Consider the following 21130-nt stretch of genomic DNA (forward strand, 5'->3'; position numbering starts at 1 on the left):
GAAGTTGTGTGCGAATGTCAGCAGTGGGAGTTTCCTCCCCACACACTGCCATATACTGTCAGTCAATTTTCTACAGTGAAGAAAGCCCTGAAGCAGATGTATACCACTTTTGTTCAGATATGAAATCATAGCTGGAGTTACTAGTTAGGCTTAGAGGTAGAGATAATAGACATATCAGTACTGACAGGCTTTTGTTTCATAATTCCAACATGCTCTTTACTTTTGATAGACTATTATAAATAACAAATATCAAATAATAACCTTTTACAACTTGATTATTACTTTACATGCCAAGAAGAGAATACTTTATCAAATTTTTTTTTTTCAAAACAAGAGTTACCAGTCATGAAAATGAATATAAATCAGACATTGCAAACACGAAAAATCGTGGGATGATTAATTTTAATAATTGCCAATCTGGAATGAATTGATAAATGAAGAAAGAAATCCCTTGACACTCTTAAGAATAGGATTAGGGTTAGATGTTACTAGGGGCTTTGCCCCCTGCTCGCTTCGCTCACCAACCCCTGGACTTGTGCTACACGCTAGCCTCTTTGCGGTTCTGCCATTTGCGTATGGGGATGCGGATGTACAGTTTAAATAGATTGTTATTTTCATGAGAATTCTTACATATGCATAATAGAACTAACTATTTTACATTACAGTGAGTAATTAACTATATTAAAAAATAATAAAACGTAATATTCTAAAAGTAAATTATGTTTCATGTTGCGTTAGAGTTATTCATTGCGTAATATGATTTTGTTCTGTTTGGCTTTTAAATTAACACGCAAGAACTTTTTAAACTTACACTTTTACTGTAAAACTTCAGTAAAAACTATTTTTAATTACATTTTCGTCAATATCACATTTAAATTTGATTCTGTTTTGGACTTTCATCATGACAACGCAATGTATAACTGCCCATGATTGAATTTCGTTTGACTCTGAGATGTGTTAATTGTCTTTGCAAAAGCAATTCTAACGGGAGACTGTTAACATTGTAATACAAATGACATATCAAGATCTTCTTTGTTGTCTAATGTTATCCGCAGAAGATGTACTACATTACCTTTCTTGAGTACATCCTTCTTTCTACAGTAATTAATGCAGCGGAAGACCGGATGGTGTTAACGGTTGTAGAAATTCTTCAGATATTGAAGGCTGATCACCATCAACTGTTTCAGCATAGTCTATTGATACGCATTTAACCAATTTGACTTGTAACCGATCTACATTTTTGCCGTTAATTCATTTCACTTCATCGTTTCTCAGTGCTAGGATTGCCCGTGTACTCATTTCTTCTGTTGATAACCATGCAGGATGAAATTCTTCAATAAGATTTGGACATAATACGTCGTCTTTAATTGGGAACTTAAAGTGAGGAAAACGTTAAAATTTATAAGAGCTGAGAGTGCAGGAATTGTGTCTGACAAAAGCATTCACATGAATGAGAGGTGAGAGGACCGTGAGCGTTTTTGAATATGGCTGAGAGGAAGGCGTAACTTGAAAAAATCTCATGGCCAAAGTCTCGTCTTGCAGGACTTGATAAAATCTCTTGAAAAAAGTCTCGTCTCAAGATTTTTTTTACATAATAGAGAGACAATGTTCTACACAGGGGAGAGATGACAATGCCAAAGTATTTCAATGAACTTGACGGGAATGTGCAGTGGCGAAACAGACAGATGGGGCAGGAGAGCAGATTTTGACCAGTTAATTTTGTGACCAGACAGGGTCTTTAGCTCTTTGGAGGCTTTTTGTTTAGTCAAACTCCTTTTTATTACAGATTGTGAAAAACATAAAACTAACAAAACGTTTTTTCAGCAACACCCTCACTGTCACTTTCTTCCGACAGCTCAAAGTCCTTATCTGACAATGCAGAATCCAAGTCATCGACAATACAAAACACATCTCTGGGAGAGGATTTCCTTCGCGTAGACTGGCTGCTGGTATGTGACGCCATGCTGTAATAAAAATGAATAGCGCTTCATCTTTATTTAATGGTCTGTACTGCCATCTAGTGGATAAAACGGTATAATATATAACATAAGTTTAGTTGGTGGGTTAGCCTTCAGTTCTTTATGTGTTGACTGTTGTCGACACCAGCCTTGAAAGAGTTAAACAACAAACTAAGAATATGAGGAGTGCTTCCAAGAAAGTGTTATGATCTCTGATTTTCAACAACTTATGCAAGTGTTTTATTAGAGTGTTTGACTAATTTTATATCAATTACAGGATTTTAACACACACAGATTCAGAATCTGAGGATTGTATACTGTGTTTCTTGCACCATAACAAAGTTTAAAAGTTATCTACATATTACCATAACACCATTTTTTCTTTTCTCTCAGACATCACCATTTTGTCGATTCTATTGTTACGATGCATCCTCCAGTTGCTGGTAGTATGTCAATAGAATTCATGACCCTCACCTCGTCAAGATAAGGGTTTATAGGTTGGCTCGAGGGGCCATCTCCCAAATTGAGCTTGACAGATAAACCTTGAAACGCTAATAAGGACGTTCTTTTCATTCCCAACCCCCTGTTTTTTGACTTGTTTTTTTACTGACTTTGATTCCCGTGTTTTGTTGTGGTTTTCATTAACAAACTTGGCACAAATTTTGACTCATGTTCATCCCCTGGTTCTCTCATTTAAAATGACTTTCTCCTGTCTTCGAAAGAACAAAATATTATCTGCATACAGAACAACAGCAAGGAGTTTAAGTGTGATATTTAAGGAAAAACCTGGTATATTTTTGGATTTGAAAGGAGCAGAGAGATGTTTTGAGTTGTTAAGAGTTACTGTCACGGCCCAAGAATATTGTGACAGGGCGGAGGAGATCTGAGATTCATAAGAGATGATGAATGCTGACTGCTGCCTGGCAGGGACAGATAAGACCAGTCTCATTTAGATCAATTCATTTATGAATAACCAGCTACAGATGGAATGCAAGAAACCTTGCCAGTGGTTTTTCATTGAAATTCAAGAAAATAGGATGATAGCGAGAACAACCAGACACATAGTCATGGCTAAATTCATTGAAGATTTCATTTTGGAGAAACAGAGAGCAGAGTCCAGTATCTGCATGTATGGGAGTGCTGTTTCTAAATGTTAAGGAGTTCAGAAGGCAAGCCATCTAGATCTGGGAAATTCCTTGGATTCAAGGAACCCACCACCTTCTTTAGTCGTTGAGGCCTTGTCTTCTAAAGATAGCAAGAAGAAAGGGAAAGGTATTCAAAAATGGAATCAATTTCATTATTTACAACTCACTTGTGCGAAGTACTCTTCAGAAATCCTCCCGGCCCACTCTATGCAGAGCTCCAGTGGCCGGCATGGATTGGCGACATCGGCACACTTGATCAGCATGCGCTTGATGAGGAGGCGATTCTCTGGGGAGTTCTTTATGCTGGCCGGACAATCGCAGTCACTGCTTTCACTCTGTGTAAAAGAGCGGAGGAGGCAAAAAGGCCTTAGCAATCTCTTAGGAAGTTTTAATAATAACAAAAATAATAATAATCTTTATTTGAGATTTTTTTTTTTTTTTACAAATAAACGTAATCAAATAGCTGTAGAACAATACAAGCACAATAAAAAAGTTATATAGTTTTTGAAAATGATCAATATATCCCATATTTTAGCCTGGTCTTAGGAGTAACTGGGAGGCTGCAGATCTGAGCCGCCTGGTGGGACCATATCTGAGGATCACATCCTTGAGTTATATGCAAACATTTAAAAACCAAATGAAAGAATTTTAAAATCAGTTCTAAAAGAAAGAGACACCAATTAAGAAATGTTAAAGGGGAACAGTCACTTTTTTAATGTTTTAATGGCGATAAGTACCATTTCATGTGAGAGCTTTGAAAAAATGGATCTTTTAAATTTTCACTTTTGGAATACTTGATCCTCGCTCCTACCTCAGCCAAAACATCCATCCGTCCTCCTTTAAAACAGCCCTCAATCCTGTGGCAAAACTCCATTCTTCCTCCTACCTCTTTCAAAACGACATCCATTCTTCTCCATCGAACAGAACCCCATCCTTCTTCGTGCCTCTGACCTCCACTCCAAAGCCTACCTTAGACACAATAAACTACACAGCACTAATCATGGTACCAAAGTGGCACGACTACAAGCATTACAAAATTTACCATCTGAAAGAGATGAAAGTTCCTTGGCAGCCACTACAGTGTACGTCATACTGCATAACAAACATCTCCACCAAGTAAAACGGGGCGAGCCTTCCAAGCACAAGTCTGCATGCCTGTCACCATATGAGATATACGACTGATGTTCAAAAAATCTAAACACCCTTACTGACATTTCAGCTTTAGGTATTCAGTATCAGCAGACTTTAAACTAACAAAATCTTGATTGAATACCAAGCAGCGACTCGCTGGGTAACCCTGAGGAAGTCGCTTATTCTGCCAGTGTTCCAGCTGTAAAAATATACATTTTTGAAATGTATCCTTATGTTGTAAGTTGCAATTTGAACAATATTTAGTTAAGGAAGTATCAGTTTTAGGAACTATTGAGCGGACTTTTGGATATATTTATACAGGTAGTCCCCAAGTTACGGACATCCAACATACGACTTACAAACAGGGCCGCAGCTGCTCTGCATCTGTCAGGGGGACGCGATGCAGGCTCCTTAGTAACTGCGTCTTCGTCATCTTCGGCCTAGGGACACTGCAAGCGGTGGCTGGAGGGGGCGATTTCGCTGCTCGCGCAGTGTAGTGTCCCTCGAGCGGCTCCGGATGATGAATGGGGTGGTAGGAGCCGCATCCTATTTATTCTCAGTGGGTGGCTGGGTGCGCGGCAAGCGGTGACCTGGGGTCCATAGTCGCCGGGGCCACAGCTACTGCTTGTGTGCAAGACGGAGGCTTGATGGGGCCGTTCACTGCCCACCCAGCATGCCGCTGCAGCCACTGCTCCTGACCGCCCCGCTCATTCTTGGTGGGTGACTGGTGATGCTGCAAGCAGTGACCCGGTTGTGACTGAACGGAGGCCTTTGAGGGTGAACGGGGCGGCGGGGGGTAGCATTGTAGTGTGTGCCTTGGGTGGTTGCCTATTGAATGAGTGCAGTGGTGGGCGATTCACTACCCGCCTTTGGACATACCCTGTTCGCTCTCAGTGGGCTGTTGCTGCAGGCAGCATACTGTATTCAAGTGGAGGTGACTGTGTGGTGGGTGGGTGGTGAACCGCCCCTTGCCGCCCCCATTCATTCTCAATAGCAAATCTGCTTGTACTGTTATGCACATAGCAGGAAGTTGTCTCTCGTCAGTACATCAGACGTGTTGATGACAGGTGACTTCCTGCTGTGATAGCGTGTACAGTGCTGTGCAGAAGAGCTCATCTTAACCTTTTGTCTTCACCCTTCAAGAATGTCTCTGAAACACAAATCTGATGCAAGTGCTGGTGATATAGTAAAGAAGAGAAAAAACATCACCACTGAAAATAAAGTAGAAATAATAAAAAGGTAAGAGAAGGGTGAAACTCCATCAGTCATTGGCAGAGCACTTGGTTACAGTCGGTCAACAATAGCATTTATTAAAATAATGTACCTGTTCCGACTTACATACAAATTTAACTTAAGTACAAACCTATCTTGTACGTAACCCGGGGACTGCCTGTATTTTTTATGATCAGCTTTTAGCTTTTGGATATTCACAACACAAGAAACATTGCTATAAAGAGGTCTACACTAACCAGGGGTCTCAAATTTAAACAGTCTTGTTTAAAATGATTGTATGGTGATGGAAAACATAATGAAGACACTTTTTATAAATGTTTAAACTCACAATACCAAACTACGAATTAAATAATATATAAAATAAAGGGGAACTTAGACTGCAAATATTTAAAATAATCCAAATCAGAACTATACATTTCACCCCTCAGACAGATTACCATAAAAACTAACAGTCAGCGATCAGGTCACCTGCACCAACAAAAGACAATGAAACTGACTGCAGTGCAGACTTCTGGGTATTGACTTGAACTTTGTGCTGCTAGCAATGTCTAAAAACACCAGCTTTACCACAGAAGAGAGCACACTTACGCATGTAAACATGATAGTGGGTTTAAGATTATCAGTCATTTATTTAATCTTTGTTAATACCACGTGGAGCGAGGCCTTTAAGTTTGGGATGCACACTGCAAAGAGAGAAGATAGTCACCATCTGCCAGAGGAGATGCCTGTGGGCCCACTGAAGCAGCAATGCACCCAGACCCACAGGGACTCATCGTCATCATCATCATCTGTATCCTTACACAATTATCTTTCAATACGTCTCTTTTCAAACACTTTTTCTACTATTAGCTTTACTGTGTTTCATTCATTTTGATTTGGGTCAAGTTAAGGAGCAGCTAATGTGTGTGAGTGGTCAGTGGCTGAGAAGAGCCATCTTCAACGGCAGCACAGTGGTGAGCGGGCGCCTGCTGTGGTGATTGGCACAGGTGTGGTCTGCTTATGCCGAGCTGTTCATGTTCAGATAGGGCCGTACACGTAAGGTGCTATAAAGTGGGGGAACCTGTGCACTACAATAATAATTCAATAGAAATGGGCCCATTAACAATGCAATCAAAGTGAAATAAGCGTAAGACAGATAATAAGCACAAAAAAAGTATTTAATTTTCTGATTGCAGCAATAATAGAAAATTATACATATGCATGCCATTAATCATAAAATAAAAGTGACTGCACATTTTAGTCTGTAGAATATCTGAAATACTTACATTTGAGCTAGTTTCTTCTATGGCCGCCATTGGCTTGTTGATGCTGTTTACAAATTTGCTGACATGTTCAAAATGCCGGGTCATCTCTGTGGCCAGCACCATGTCGATAATTGACTGCCGTAATGTTCTAAATTGAGTCCTGCACATTGGATGAAACAAAGAAAACACAGATTTTCTTGTCATCATTTTTCATTTAATCATATCATTTAAAAAATAATAACATTTACTTTGTATAACAAGTGTGCATTTCAGTGAAGTGGGAGCCTTGCTGCCTTACATTCTGTGCCAAAGGGTATGCCAAAGGGTGAGCACCAGGAGAAGTGATGTTTGGATCATTTTACAACCCTAGATGTTCACTGCTTTGGTTAAAAGCACATTTCACATTGGAACAGTGTTTCACCTTCATTTTTAGAATATTAACTCATAATATTAAAACCAGTTTTAAGAAAAGCCAAACCTCTTTAGAATAGAAGAATTTAATAAACTTCTACTAATCAAGTGCCATTCTAACAATTTCATCCCTAAAGAAGCCCTCTTATCCAGATTAATATACAGTAATCCCTCGCTATATCGCACTTCAACTTTCGCCGCTCCACTCTATCACGGATTTTATATGTAAGCATATCTAAATATATAATGCGGATTTTTCACTGCTTCGCGGGTTTGTGCGGACAATGTGTCTTTTTACTTCCGGTATTTGCTTCCTCAGTTGGTTTGCCCAGTTGATTTCATACAAGGGACGCTATTAGCGGATGGCTGAGAAGCTACCCAATCAGAGCACGCAGTTAAGTTCCTGTGTGCTGATTGGCTCAGCGACGGAGTGCCGAATTCAATTCCGCTGCGTTAACCAGGAAGTTTCGTCTCGCTCATTCAGCATCAACATGTTTCGCTGTGTAAAGAGTTAACTTTTGTGCTCTTTTGTGTTTATCTTTGTGCGTAGTCAAGCCCTTCATTATGGCTCCAAAACCATCTGCTCCTGCTACTGCTTCAGGGGCCGTGCCCAAGCGCCAATGGAAGATGTTAACGATTGCTGAAAAGGTAAAAGTCTTGAATATATTGAAGAAAGGGAACATCTACACCGCTGCAGGACGCCATCAATGAGTCCATGATTCTTTTTATTTAAAAAGGAAGAAAAGAACATAAGATCTATGCCTGCAGTGTCCTTTTAACCAGGGTGCTAAACAAGTTGTAAGTGGATGTAATAAGGCAGTAGTCTGGATGGAATCTGCTTTAGGGATTTGGATTGAACACTGCCAGAAGAAGAACAACGGCGGTGCTACACAGTCGCCTGAAGAGGCTCCTTTAGAAGGGCTGTAACGCTTTCCTTTGTTGTGCAGTAAAACTAAACTCATCGGACAAGTCATCGTGTCATTGTTGGTGAGTAACCATAATTAATTTTCTATGTACAGTACTTAGTACATGTATGTACGTTTACTGTATACAATTTTTCTTGCATTGTACGTATTTATTACTGGTGGCCTGTCTATCGTAACGGCTGTAACATATGTGATATCGGAGACGCTTGATATCTTTAAAATAATATTTAGGTTTTACTGTATATAAACAGTCATACCTAATATCTAAGAGAATACAAAGGGTTTGTGCTGTATAACTGTGCAGAAAATGTTTATAATTATATAAGTACTATATATATAAAAGTACTTATATATATATAAAGTACTTATATATATATAAAAATATAAGCACTCAATTGTAATTTTTATTCCACAATTTTGATAAGTACATAGGTATATAAATTATGGAATAACAATTACAATTGATAAGTTAATTATAGCATTATGCTGTATTACACAGTAAGTACAAGGTAATAACACCTAGTTACTGTGTAATTATACAGATAATTACATGATATATACAGTGTATTTGGCACACCTAATCTAAAGTGGCACCAAGTAACTATAACCTATCCTTTACTGGTCGCTTCACTACACTAACTAGCCTTTAACTAACATTATCTTAAAGGTGTATTTCATGTTCATGTGGAGCTACATGGCAGCACGTGATTTTTGTAGTGTTACTAACTGCTTTTGAATGAGCAACAAAAAGTTGATTGCATCTAGTCATTCAAATAGAGCACTACAGACCTTTCCATATTCTTGAAGATGTTGCATTTGTTATCGCGTCCTGTGAGTTGGAAGGCTAGGGCTGCATGGTGACTCTCCAGCACCGCTGTGTCGTTGTACAGGATGGCAAGTTCACTGCCTGCATTGCACAAGAAGGAGTTGGTGCGCCCCGGGTGGTCGACATCATGTACAGTTGCCGCTATCAGAGCAGCCACCTCATCAAGCTGATCTAGACTGCCCTGGAAATAACAGAAAAAGACAGATAAGGATGCAGTTTAAAATCAAATATACTATATTCAGGGAGGCTGCAAAGTTACACGGACATTAGAACAGTTGTAACGGCAGGCCATTATACCCAAAAAGCTCACCATTCCTGTCCACCTCATTTCTCGAAAATAACATCAAGCTGAGTTTTGGAGGTTTGCTGGTATTTATTTGAATCTATTCTTGCCTCTCCCAGTGACATGTTTCCTGTGACACTGGCAGCATCACAACCCAAAGCCTGACAGATCCACCGCCATGCTTAATAGTTGGAGACCTTTGCACCTTCTGGTCAAAAAGTTCTATTTTGACTTCACTAGTCCACAGGACTTCCTTCCCAAACTCACCAGGCTTGTTTAGATGTTCATTTGCAGACTTCTGCTGCTGAATTGTGTGGCCAGGACACAGGAAAGGTTTTCTTCTGCTGACTCGACCATGAGGGTCATATTTGTTCTGGTATCACTGCACCACCACTCCAGAGTCTACTAAATCTTCCCGAGGGTCTTTTGCAGTCAAAGGGGTTCTTATCTGCCTTTCTAACAGTTCAACGAGCAGCTCTTTTAGAAACTTTTCTTGGTCTTCCAGACCTCAACTTGACCTCCACTGTTCCTGTTAACTGACATTTCTTAATAACATCACAAACTGAGGAAACGGCTACCTGAAAACGCTTTGCTATCTTCTTGTAGCCTTCTCCTGCTATGTGAGCATCAGCATGAGCTACTAGCATAATGAATAATGAACATGAATGGGCATAACCTAATAAAGTGGGCATGACTGTCAGTCAGTAAAGGGCAGTCGCACAAAGGTGGTAAAATGCCACCTGAACTATCGCAGTGAAGATCAGGTCCTTTAATCCAATTAGGCATAATGTAAATTGTGCCCACCCTCATACATACAGTGTACCTACCATCCATTATGTCATCATTGCGATAGTTGCGTTCATTTGACACCGCCATGATTGCCTAGCTCATGAATGTTGATATTTAGAAGGCTGCTTCACCAAAGTCTCAACAAGCCTTGCAATCTTTTGCAATATGCAGCCCAGATATCCACTCAGGAATTGTTGGGTCCTGCTTGCCAAAGCAGGGGACAGGTGGTTCAGGTTCTAACTCAGGGGTGTCTAACTCTGGGCCTGGTAGGCCGCAGTGGCTGCAGGTTTTCATTCTAACCTTTTCCTGATCAGTGTCCAGTTTTCACTGTTAATTAACTGTTTTTCCCTTCATTTTAATAGCCCTGTTTTTAAGGATTCAGTCCTCGGAATTGATTTGTTTCTTCATTAAATGGCAGCCAAGCAGAAATAAGATGTGAAATGAACCGACAGATGACCCGCTGAATTGGAACGTCAAACTCCAGCCAATTTCACTCCAACCAGTTTCTTAATGAGAAGCTGATTCTTGCTGTTAATTAAAGCCGTTATTGAATATCAGGACTTGTTTCTGCTCTTATTCTGCCACAGCAGACTGTTGGTTTTCTGTCTTTTCTAAGACAGTGTCAAGATGTTTTGGTGACCTGAGCAGGCCAACATGACCAAGACCTTCACCATTCTTTATTTTCAGGTTAGCTGGTCATGTGGTGGCTTGTTTTGTGTCTCATTATTGTTTGGCTTGTTCATTAAGGAAAACTAAGGGGTCTTAGTCACGTCAATTAAAACTAAAGCAAAACACATTAATCAGCAGCTAAAATGGCTCATTAATTAAGAAGATGGTTAGAATGAAAACCTGCAGCCCACCAGGACCAGAGTTGGACACCCCTGATCGAACCTAAATCGAAGAAAGCAGCATCTAATCTACATAAACTGAAGACTAGAAGATGAAACCTGTGGTAGAATACTACAGTACAGTAATTATATCATACATAATATAAGTAAAGAAAGATGGCACACTTGTTTAAACGGCTGTCCCAAAGTTCCACTATGTGGGTTCAAATCCCAGCCATGGCACAGGCTTTGGAGTTGGCATATTTTTGCCACTATATCCAGTTTTCATTCAGTATTTCTGTTGAATAAAAATTATTCTGGCAAGAGAAAGCTTGTGTGCAATGAATGGATGCCCCATCCAAAGTTGGCTCCTGCCTTGGACCTAATGCTCCTAGTATGAGCCCCCTGGCTCCCCTAAAATCTTGAACGAGTTGACCAGGTTAGAAAATGGATACACAAGATAAATGATGTGGCTCTACCTACCTTGACTCTTTCCTTTCGAAGGAAGTGGGCAGTGGCGTGTAGGACATCTGCAGCATGTGTCGAGTTGTGGTAGGAGTTGGAGGCATGGTAATTAGCTTCAATCACTTGTAGCCAGGACCTCAGTGAAGCTTCAGAGCAGCTCAGAAACTCACACACTCGAAACTGGGCAAAGATTTTCAGTCCAAGGTAAGTGAGGGGCCTATGAATCACATGCAAAAATGAAGTTTATGTTTGGCATCTTTTATTAGGAGAATTTTAATCAGGAATAAAACTATGTCATTTCAAAAAATAAACTGTTGATTACAAAATAAATATGCTTAATGGAATCAAATGGGCATTTTTTCAAAGCACAATAGCGAATGGAAAACCACACCTTATCTGTTTGGCCTTTGTGAAGTAATTTATCAGTGCTGTAGAAACTACAAAAACTGCACAAATCTTCCTCTTGGCCAGTCTCTAATCATCAATTAACCTAAAGGCAGTGGCACATTACACGACACAGACTTAACGAATGCAGTTGCAGGGTCTCTTTGCTTTGAGGACATCAGATTACAGGACTCAGAATCACAGAGGATGACAAATTATACCGACCACATGCAGACTTTTCAATACAGATTTACATTTCCAAAGTGTCGTCAATTTGCTGCACTCTGATAGGCAATAATGTGCAGCCTGAGGGCGCTGGTGTCTGTAAGAAGGCGTTTCAGTTATGGTGAGTCCAGCTGTAATCTCGGCTCTTTTATTTTCCTTTTTGGGTTCTGTCCTGGCATGAGGGATGCAAGACATCAGGCAGACAAGCCTCTCTTCTCTTAGTGCGGCACAGAACGCCCACGTTCTTCCTTTTCACAGGACCCTATTGTATGTGATGTAGTTCCGTGTGAGCACTCATTAGTTGTCATCTGTCAGTTGCACACAAGCCCACCACTTCATCAGGGGAGAAATTGTGTGTGACCGGGGCGGATCTACGCTCATACTAATGAAGCTTAAGCTTCAGGGCCCCTAATCCCGGGGCGTCCCCAGACGTGACTTTAGTGCACATTTCTTATTTGAGGTCCACTATATGATTAAATGGTGCGACTCAAACCACTTATACCTGAACATTAGCAAAACCAAGGAGCTGGTGGTGCATTTCAGGAGGCCCAGGCCCCTCATGGACCCCGTGATCATCAGAGGTGACTGTGTGCAGAAGGTACAGACCTATAAGTACCTGGGAGTGCAGCTGGATGACAAATTGGACTGGACTGCCAATACTAATGCTCTGTGTAAGAAAGGACAGAGCCGACTATACTTCCTGAGAAGGCTGGCGTCCTTCAACATCTGCAATAAGATGCTGCAGATGTTCTATCAGATGATTGTGGCGAGCGCCTTCTTCTATGCGGTGGTGTGCTGGGGAGGCAGCATAAAGAAGAGGGACGCCTCACGCCTGGACAAACTGGCCCTATTGTAGGCACAAAGCTGGACAGTTTGACATCCGCAGCAGAGCAACGGGCGCTGAGCAGACTCCTGTCAGTCATGGAGAATCCACTGCATCTACTGAACAGGATCATCTCCAGACAGAGGAGCAGCTTCAGCGACAGACTGCTGTCACCATCCTGCTCCACTGACAGACTGAGGAGATCGTTCCTCATGCGACTCTTCCATGTCACCCAGGGGGGTAAACATTAACATTATACAAAATTATTGTCTATTATACCCGCCTCGCACTCTCCACTTTGCATTTTTTAACTTGCACAGCATCTATCTATCTATCTATCTATCTATCTATCTATCTATCTATCTATCTATCTATCTATCTATTATATAGTGCCTTTCATATCTATCTATCTATCTATCTATCATATAGTGCCATTCATATCTATCTATCTATCTATCTATCTATCTATCTATCTATCTATCTATCTATCTATCTGTCTATCTATCTATCTATCTATCTATCTATCTATCTATCTATCTATCTATCTATCTATCTATCTATCTATCATATAGTGCCTTTCCTATCTATCTATCTATATGAGAGGGGTTTTTCAAAAAAAATACTGTAATTCAATAACACATCAATTTTCATGAAAATTGAAGATGTAGTGTTTAAATTTGAAAGACGTGTATGGTGATCTGTCGTGGAGCAACCCCACTGAAGAAGACAACAGTGGTCATCCAGACCTTATTGCTGGTTGCAATGGGCCCCCCGTAACAGTTCAAACTTGAAAAATGTTGGTCCGCCACTGTGGCCGGCAGTAAAGGTGTGTGTTACGACTGCCTTTAACCGGAGATTATGTGATATTATGTAAATGAAGTCTGTGACTGTAAAATGTTGAAAAAGTTGTGTAGTGTGACAACAGCTCAGCCTGCATGTGTAGGGTATGAAAAGAAGCTGATGAGTGCAGGGAGGGCAGGGAAGCGCCACTCAAAGTCCTCTACTAATATGTGCCGTCCATAAAAACAGTACATCTGAATTGAATAATTTCAAATGTAACAAATATTTACTGTAAGTAACTAACTAGTATGTAATCTGCATGGAATGTGTATGGCTTCAATTTTACTGTAAGAAGCAGCAGGGGCGATACAGCATATCAGAGCTGTAACAGCAGGGGGCTTACTTAGCCTTTACTTATACAAAGGACACGGTATCTGTGGATGACATGGCATATGAAATGACATTTTCATTGTGTTTATAGTGCAAAACCATGAACATAAATTTACTTGATGGTCCACTGATGCAAAGGTCAGCACCCCAGATTTACAGCTCCAGAGTCCTCAGCTCAAATCCTGTCTCTGTTATTCTCCCAATATCTGTCTGACTTTCTCAAGGTACTTTATCTCCCTCATCTAAAAGATGTACGCCGACAACTTTAAATTGCCCCAGTGTGAATAAGCATGAGTGCATGCTTGAGTATACCATGCAGAAGACTGCCACCCGGTCCTAAGTTGGTTCCTGCCTCATTCAAGATGCTGCCAGGATAAATTCCAGGTCTCAGCAACAATGTAGTGGACTAAGCAGGTTTGAACGTGGAATATTATTCTTGGCGTGTCTTAATGCTGTATGTGATGCTAAATTGCATTCTCTCAGGTCAGACATGTTTTGGTGTGTGTTCACATTTGTACATCGTCGACAGTAAAGCTACAACATGGTGATACAAGCACTGCTTTCTTTTAAAACGTCTGTCTCTAAAAATGCACATATAATGTTTAGACTGAATTTACTGTATCAAGCACATTTTAGCTGACATACAGCACCTGATGCCTAAAAGTTGGTTTCTTTAAAAAAAAACTAACACAGTTCCTTATATTAAACTAGACAATGAACATCAGTATACTTAAAGTACTGTATGAACTGTACCCTTTTAAAAATAATGTGAAATCTTGAATGTATGGTAGGCAGGTTAAGAAAACCAGGACTTAGCCCGTGTTACTGTATGTACAGTACATTCTTAAAAATAAAGGTGCTAGAGCGGTTCTTCAGAGCGATGTCATAGGGGAACCATTTCTGGATCCCAAAAGACCCATCCATGTGAAGGTTTCAGAAAGAGCCTTTACTTATTTAAATCTGCTGGAGTGGTGGCTCTGAGGCTAGAGATCTGGACTGGCAATCGGAAGGTTGCTGGTTCGAATCCCATAAATGCCAAAGGGGACTCTGCTCTGTTGGGCCCTTAACCTACAATTGCTTTGAGTAGTGAGAAAAGCGCTATATAAATGCAAAGAATTATTATCTGTAAAAGGCCATCACGCTGTAGCAGCAGAAACACTAATGTGTTCCTGGTTTAAAAGGACTCTTGCTGCATACTTACAGTTACTCAGGCCTAGTCCAGGTTTTCTTAATCTGTTATTGTCCTGCTAGGTAGCCTAACGTAAATTAAAGATTTCATTTTTATTACTATATTACTAGGAAGTTATTCAAAGCACAAAGACCCAACTTCATATGCAAAGAACCCTTCCAACAATGAAATGGTGTTTGGTCAAGCAATGATGCTACAAGGAACCACACAACCCAGTAAAGAACCATAAAAGAAGCAGCATTTTTAAGAGTCTGTATGGGCATCTCATCTGTATTTAGAAAGTGTGTGAGTATAAACTGAAAGATTGACAAAGAAGTCTTAACTTTACACAGCATTACTAGAAATGAACAATTAATTACAGTCACTGCATCACAATTATTGAATTTCAATTACAGGTAGAGAAGCTCTGTTCACATTTAAAGCGGACCACATGAAGCTTTAACCTTGGTAAGTACAAGACAACTCACCTTTTATGAGTGGCTGTCTCTAATTCAAAGATGTTGAAGTCCCACTCTTCTTCCATATCCAACAGTTGTGCAATTTGAGGGGGGATATCATTAAGAGTGATGGGCACCACCATCTGGCTGTGACTGTCAGTCATGTCTGGAGACAAAGAGACGAGGTGTTAATGTTAATCGATGAATTCTTCTTTCAGAGGACCAGAGATTTAGAAGACAGGAGTCCTGGTCTTGGTTTCATACTGTTCTGGGTATTCAGTCAGGCTAACACACCTCAACATGCAAGATGCACATCTTTCTTATCTATGTCTGTGGATCAATGCTATCATTTCTAAACTGCTCTGAACATTTTGTACAGCATTTTTAAAACATTTCATGCTCTAGAGCAGGGGTACACAAAGTTGGTCCTGGAGGGCTGCAGTGGCTGAAGCTTTTTGTTAAAACCTGATTGCTTAACTAGAAGCCAATCCTTGCCAATAACAGAACTTATTTCATTTTATGGCTTGGTTGGTGTTTTCATTCTGCCAAGTTGTAGATTTTTCCTTTCCAAGAGGGTATCCTAATGATTTGTAGACTGAAGCGGATGAGTAATTCTCAGTCCTTCACTATTATCTCCTAATTTTTCTTCCAAATCTTTTATTAATCCAGACAGTTCACGACGAATAAACACACAAAGGTGTAAATGGAAACACGTTAGATGAAGAACTGCTGGTTCCTTTGCTATGAACATCTTAGAACAGGAGTGTTAGTGAACGGTCGACATGGGTTCAGAAGGCGGAGGTCATGTTTTATTACTATGCTCAAATTCTATGACTAAGCAATAAAAACGTATAATCAGGGAGGTGCATATGATATCTTCATTTTCAGAAAGTATTTGATAAGGTCCCACGTAGAGATTGGGCATCAAAATAAAAAAGTGGGAGTTCACGGTGTTCTGTGTAGATGGGGGCAGAATTAGCTCAGACACGGGAAGATGAGGGTGATGGTGTGAGGAACCTCATCAGAATTGGCCGATGGTGTCCAGCAGGGGTCAGTGCTCGGGCTGGTGCTATTTATAATATATATCAATGATTTGGATAGGAATATAAAGAACAAGCTGGTTAAGTTTGCAGAAGATGCCAAACTAGGTGGAGTAGCAGATAATTTGGAATCCGTTATATCATTACAGAAGGACCTGGACTGCATACAGGCTTGGGTAGATCTGTGGCAGATGAAGCTGAATGTAAGTAAATGTAAAGTATGAAACATAGGAAGTCAAATGTTAGGTTTGAATACACAATGGCAGGTCTGAGAGTTGAAAGTTCACCTTATGAGAAGGATTTAGGAGTCGTAGTGGACTATCAACCGCCAGACAGTGTTGTTCAAAAGTAATTCAGAAGGCTAACAGAATGTCAGGTTATATAGCGCCCTGATGTGTGGAGTACAAGTCACAGGAGGTTCTGCTCAGGCTTCATAACACACTGGTGAGGCCTCATCTGGAGTACAGGGGGCAGCTTTGGTTTCCAGGCTACAAAAAGAACATCACAGAGCTAGAAAAAGACCAGAGAAGAGCAACTAATGAGGAGGATTTAAGGATTTGAACCTTGTCAGGTAAAAGCAAACGGCCATTATGAGGTGACATGATTAATCTAGACGGTTACTTTGCTCAACAAGAACACAATGACACAGGGAGACACTTGTTAAGGGTAAATTTCACACAAACATCTCAGCGTTTTTCTTCATGCAGAGCGCCATAGGCACATGGAACAGATTACCAAGTAGTGTGGTAGGCAGTAGGAGAAATTCGATGGACAGTATGAGTGAGCTTTGTTGGACTATTCTTCTTAAACATTTTCTAACGTACAAAAAATAATAAAAAAGGGTTCTTCTCAAGCTGTATAACACAAATGTACAGAAATGTGTGCAGTTCTGGGTGCAAGGCCTACAATTAAGACATGGCGGCACTAGAAACTACCAGGGAAGTTTCAACTGTGTGGGGAACTGAACCTGATGTTCAAAATTCTTAGAAGTATCAACTCCAGGCATCTCACAAGAATCCACTGAAATCAAAATACACTCAAATTTCATGGAGAAAAATCATGGCAGGTGCGACCAAGTTAATCAGCACACGTCAGAAAGCACTTACTGTTAGAGAGTGATGGATATTAGTTATGTCTGTCAAGCTGGCACACTACAGCTATTTAAAGAATAACTGGATAAGCTACTTGGATAAATTAGGAATAAGAGGAAGTGGACAGCCCCCCTTTATTTAAGCCTGAAATAACCACTGCCAAGACGTGGCTGCTGTGTTACACCGTAAGCCTGACAGAAACAGATTTGATGGTTTGATCAAAATAGTGAATTTTCCAGGCCAACAAAGGGACTGACTATTGTGGCTAGCATCAAAAACTTAAATTCTTAACACTTTAGATCAACACCTTTAAGGGTTTTCATTTGTGCATCTGTTAGTCATTAGTTGTAACCTAACACAAGAAGGCCTTTGGTTAAGGTCTTGTTACACAGCAGTGACTTACTAAGAGATGCATCTTGGTAGCCCCCTATTCTAAAGTGACACCCAAGCGAGTGTTAAAATTGCAGACTCTTGAAGAGCAAAAAATGAAAACACGTGTACTTACTTTTTGAGAAGACGTATTCATTTCCTGAAAGTCTCCGTAAGCCATCCTGAAACATACATAAAATCAGAAGAAGGACCTGAACAGGCTGCTGTAGAATCTGCTTTCTTTTCCTTCCCATACCGTATGCTCCTATTCAAGCCATCAGTTTAACTTTATTGTACATAACACCTTTAATGGTAAACCTCACTCAGGAAGACAGCTGTGATGTTGACACAAATGGAGCACAGACAATGGTGTAATGGTTTGTTTGTAGCTACACAAGAAGCCAGCAACTAAAAACTAATCAATAGCAGGTTCAACTCTTCATCCACTATTGTAATGCCACTGGCACTGTCACTGGCACACTGCCCCACTGATTATCTATCTATTCATCCACACTCTAACCCACTTAACCAATTCATAGTCATGGGAGGCCAGTACCTGTTGTAGCAGCAGTAGGCAGGAAGTAACCCTGGACATGGTGCCAGTCTATTACTGGGCACATTCATGGACATGCCACACTTACTCAAATGATTTCAATTAAGATTTTGTCAGCTCACTTAACACTTTCAAAAAACCCACACAGACGGAGAGGAGGAGCGAGTGTAGGAATTCCATATAGGACCTGAACCTCCGAACAGTAAGACACCGCAGTACTGAAACACGGGACCCCTGAAACGCAGGGTTTTGCTTCAGAAGTAAGTCAGCAAAACAACAGACTGAGGACGGGAGCCAGGAGTCAGCCCTTCTTTGACCAGAATGATGTCAGAAAGGTCCTAAAACAAACAAAAATCAAAAAACACTTGGGTCCAGAGTTATAAGTGGCAATTTGCTTCACTACTGTGCAGAAGAGCTCTCTCCAGCATTCCACTCCATATTTGAAATGTCTTTGGATTTACAGCAAGTGCCCAGCTTATGGAAACAAGCAACTGTTATTTCATTGGCAAAAACTGCACACCTCAAAGCATTAGGTGACTTTAGAACATTGGCATTAACTTCTCATATCATGAAATCCTTTGTGAAGTTAATTAAGAGACAACTACTTAACAAAACTGAGGCTCATCTGGACCCTCACCAACCTGCATACAGAGCAAAGAGGGGTGTGGAGGACGCCACAGCAACACTTTTGAATTTACTGTATGAGCACTTGGAAGGATCAAAACCATGCAAGATTGCTGTTTATGGACTTTTCGTCAGCTTATAACACAATCCAGCTCCACATTTTAGTTGAGAAACTGATGGATCAATTCTGTTTGTTTGGTGGTGTGGATTCTGTACTTTATTCTAACAAACAGACCACAAAGACTGAGTGTTAATGGCTGTTTCTCTGATAGCCTAAGTGCATCTGTGGGTACTCCGCAAGGTGGCCGCCTCTCTCCTCTTTTGTTTATCTTACATACATATGAGTGCAGCGGTTTACACAAAGATAGACACATCCTGAACAGACAACTGTGTCATTGGGAGACTTATAAGATAAGGAAGACAGCCATGGACCTACTGTTGCTGGGTTTGTACGATGGTGTGATCACTGCTGTTTACTTTGGAATACAGTAATCCCTCCTCGATCGCAGGGGTTGCGTTCCAGAATCCCAGCGATAGGTGAAAATCCGCGAAGTAGAAACCATATGTTTGTATGGTTATTTTTATATATTTTAAGCCCTTATAAACTCTCCCACACTGTTAACATTATTAGAGCTCTCTAGACATGAAATAACACCCTTTAGTCAAACATTTAAACTGTGCTCCATGACAAGACAGAGATAACAGTTCATTCTCACAATTAAAAGAATGCAAACATATCTTATCTTCAAAGGAGCGCCGTCAGGAGCAGAGAATGTCAAAGAGAGAGAACGCGAGATAAGAAAAGCAACCAATCAAAAAATCAATACGTGCTTTTAAGTATGCCGAAGCACCGCGATAAAGCGGCATTTTGTAGAGGAGCGTCCGTATCCTCTGTGCAAACAGCCCCTCCGTCAGGCACAGAGAATGTCAGAGAGGGTGAGAGAGACAGAGACAAACAAACAATCAAGCACCGCGCGGGAAGCATATCATTGAGGAGTTTTAGTTAATACGTAATACATGCTCTGATTGGGTAGCTTCTAAGCCATCCGCCAATAGCGTCCCTTGTATAAAATCAACTGGGCAAACAAACTGAGGAAGCATGTACTTTAAATTAAAAGACCAATTGTCCACAGAAATCCGCAAACCAGCGAAAAATCCGTGATATATATTTAGATATGCTTACATTTAAAATCTGCGATGGAGTGAAGCCGCGATGGAGTGAAGCCGCGAAAGTCGAAGCGCGATATAGCGAGGGATTACTGTATTTTGAAGACAAAAGATACGATTGTACATTTCAGGTGCTCCCCACCATCCACTGTCCTAACTTTAGTTAAAAAGGAGACAGTGGAGATGCTAGAGCAGTACAAATATCTGGGAAGAATCATTGATAACAAACTAAACTTTGATCTTAAAATAGCACAAATTTCCAAAAAGGGGCGACAACATTACGACTTTTCTTTCTTAGGAAACTAAACCATTTTAAAGTGGACACCACCATAATGACACTTTTTATAAGTCGTTTATTGAATAAATTGCTACATTTGCTTTTATCTGTTGGTTTGCAACCTCAGCAATAAGAATATAAACCATCTGAACAACATTAGAAATACTAGAAATAAAATTATTGGCTCACAGCAGGCCTTTATCACTGAAACATTTTACACACAGATTAGAAAGAAAGCCAACTGAATTCTGTCAGAGAGCAGCCATCCTCTTTTCTTTAAATTCTAGATATTGCCATCAAGTTGCAGATTTAGATATTCAAACATGAAGTACAACAGGTTTAAGGACTTTTTTATTCCTAGAGCTATAAGCATTTTTAAATTCTGTTACTTGTAGGGATGCTGCTAAATGTTAAATTCTGTATTATTGCTTTGTGTACTGTTAAAAGTAATTATTCTTCTTGTGCTAAGGTTGAGTGTGTGTTTATGTAATCATTTCGGTTGCCAAATGTCGTGTCTTTGTTTATTTATTGGATCTCAGTAAC

At 40.3% G+C, this 21130-nt stretch overlaps 1 protein-coding gene across 2 annotated transcripts in view; it reads right to left on the minus strand.

Annotated features, from left to right (window-relative positions):
* Positions 1 to 21130, minus strand: part of pde8b (phosphodiesterase 8B) — a 348478-nt gene that overhangs the window by 22319 nt on the left and 305029 nt on the right. For both annotated transcript variants that reach the window (XM_039758399.1, XM_039758400.1), the window contains exons 15-20: positions 18103 to 18148; positions 15497 to 15632; positions 11257 to 11455; positions 8838 to 9055; positions 6733 to 6871; positions 3271 to 3438 (exon numbers count right to left, since the gene is read on the minus strand). In XM_039758399.1, the coding sequence (XP_039614333.1) occupies positions 3271 to 3438; positions 6733 to 6871; positions 8838 to 9055; positions 11257 to 11455; positions 15497 to 15632; positions 18103 to 18148 (906 nt within the window). The remainder of the gene's footprint in view (positions 1 to 3270; positions 3439 to 6732; positions 6872 to 8837; positions 9056 to 11256; positions 11456 to 15496; positions 15633 to 18102; positions 18149 to 21130) is intronic.

Source organism: Polypterus senegalus, chromosome 7 (genome assembly GCF_016835505.1).
Source record: "Polypterus senegalus isolate Bchr_013 chromosome 7, ASM1683550v1, whole genome shotgun sequence".
NCBI lineage: Eukaryota > Metazoa > Chordata > Cladistia > Polypteriformes > Polypteridae > Polypterus > Polypterus senegalus.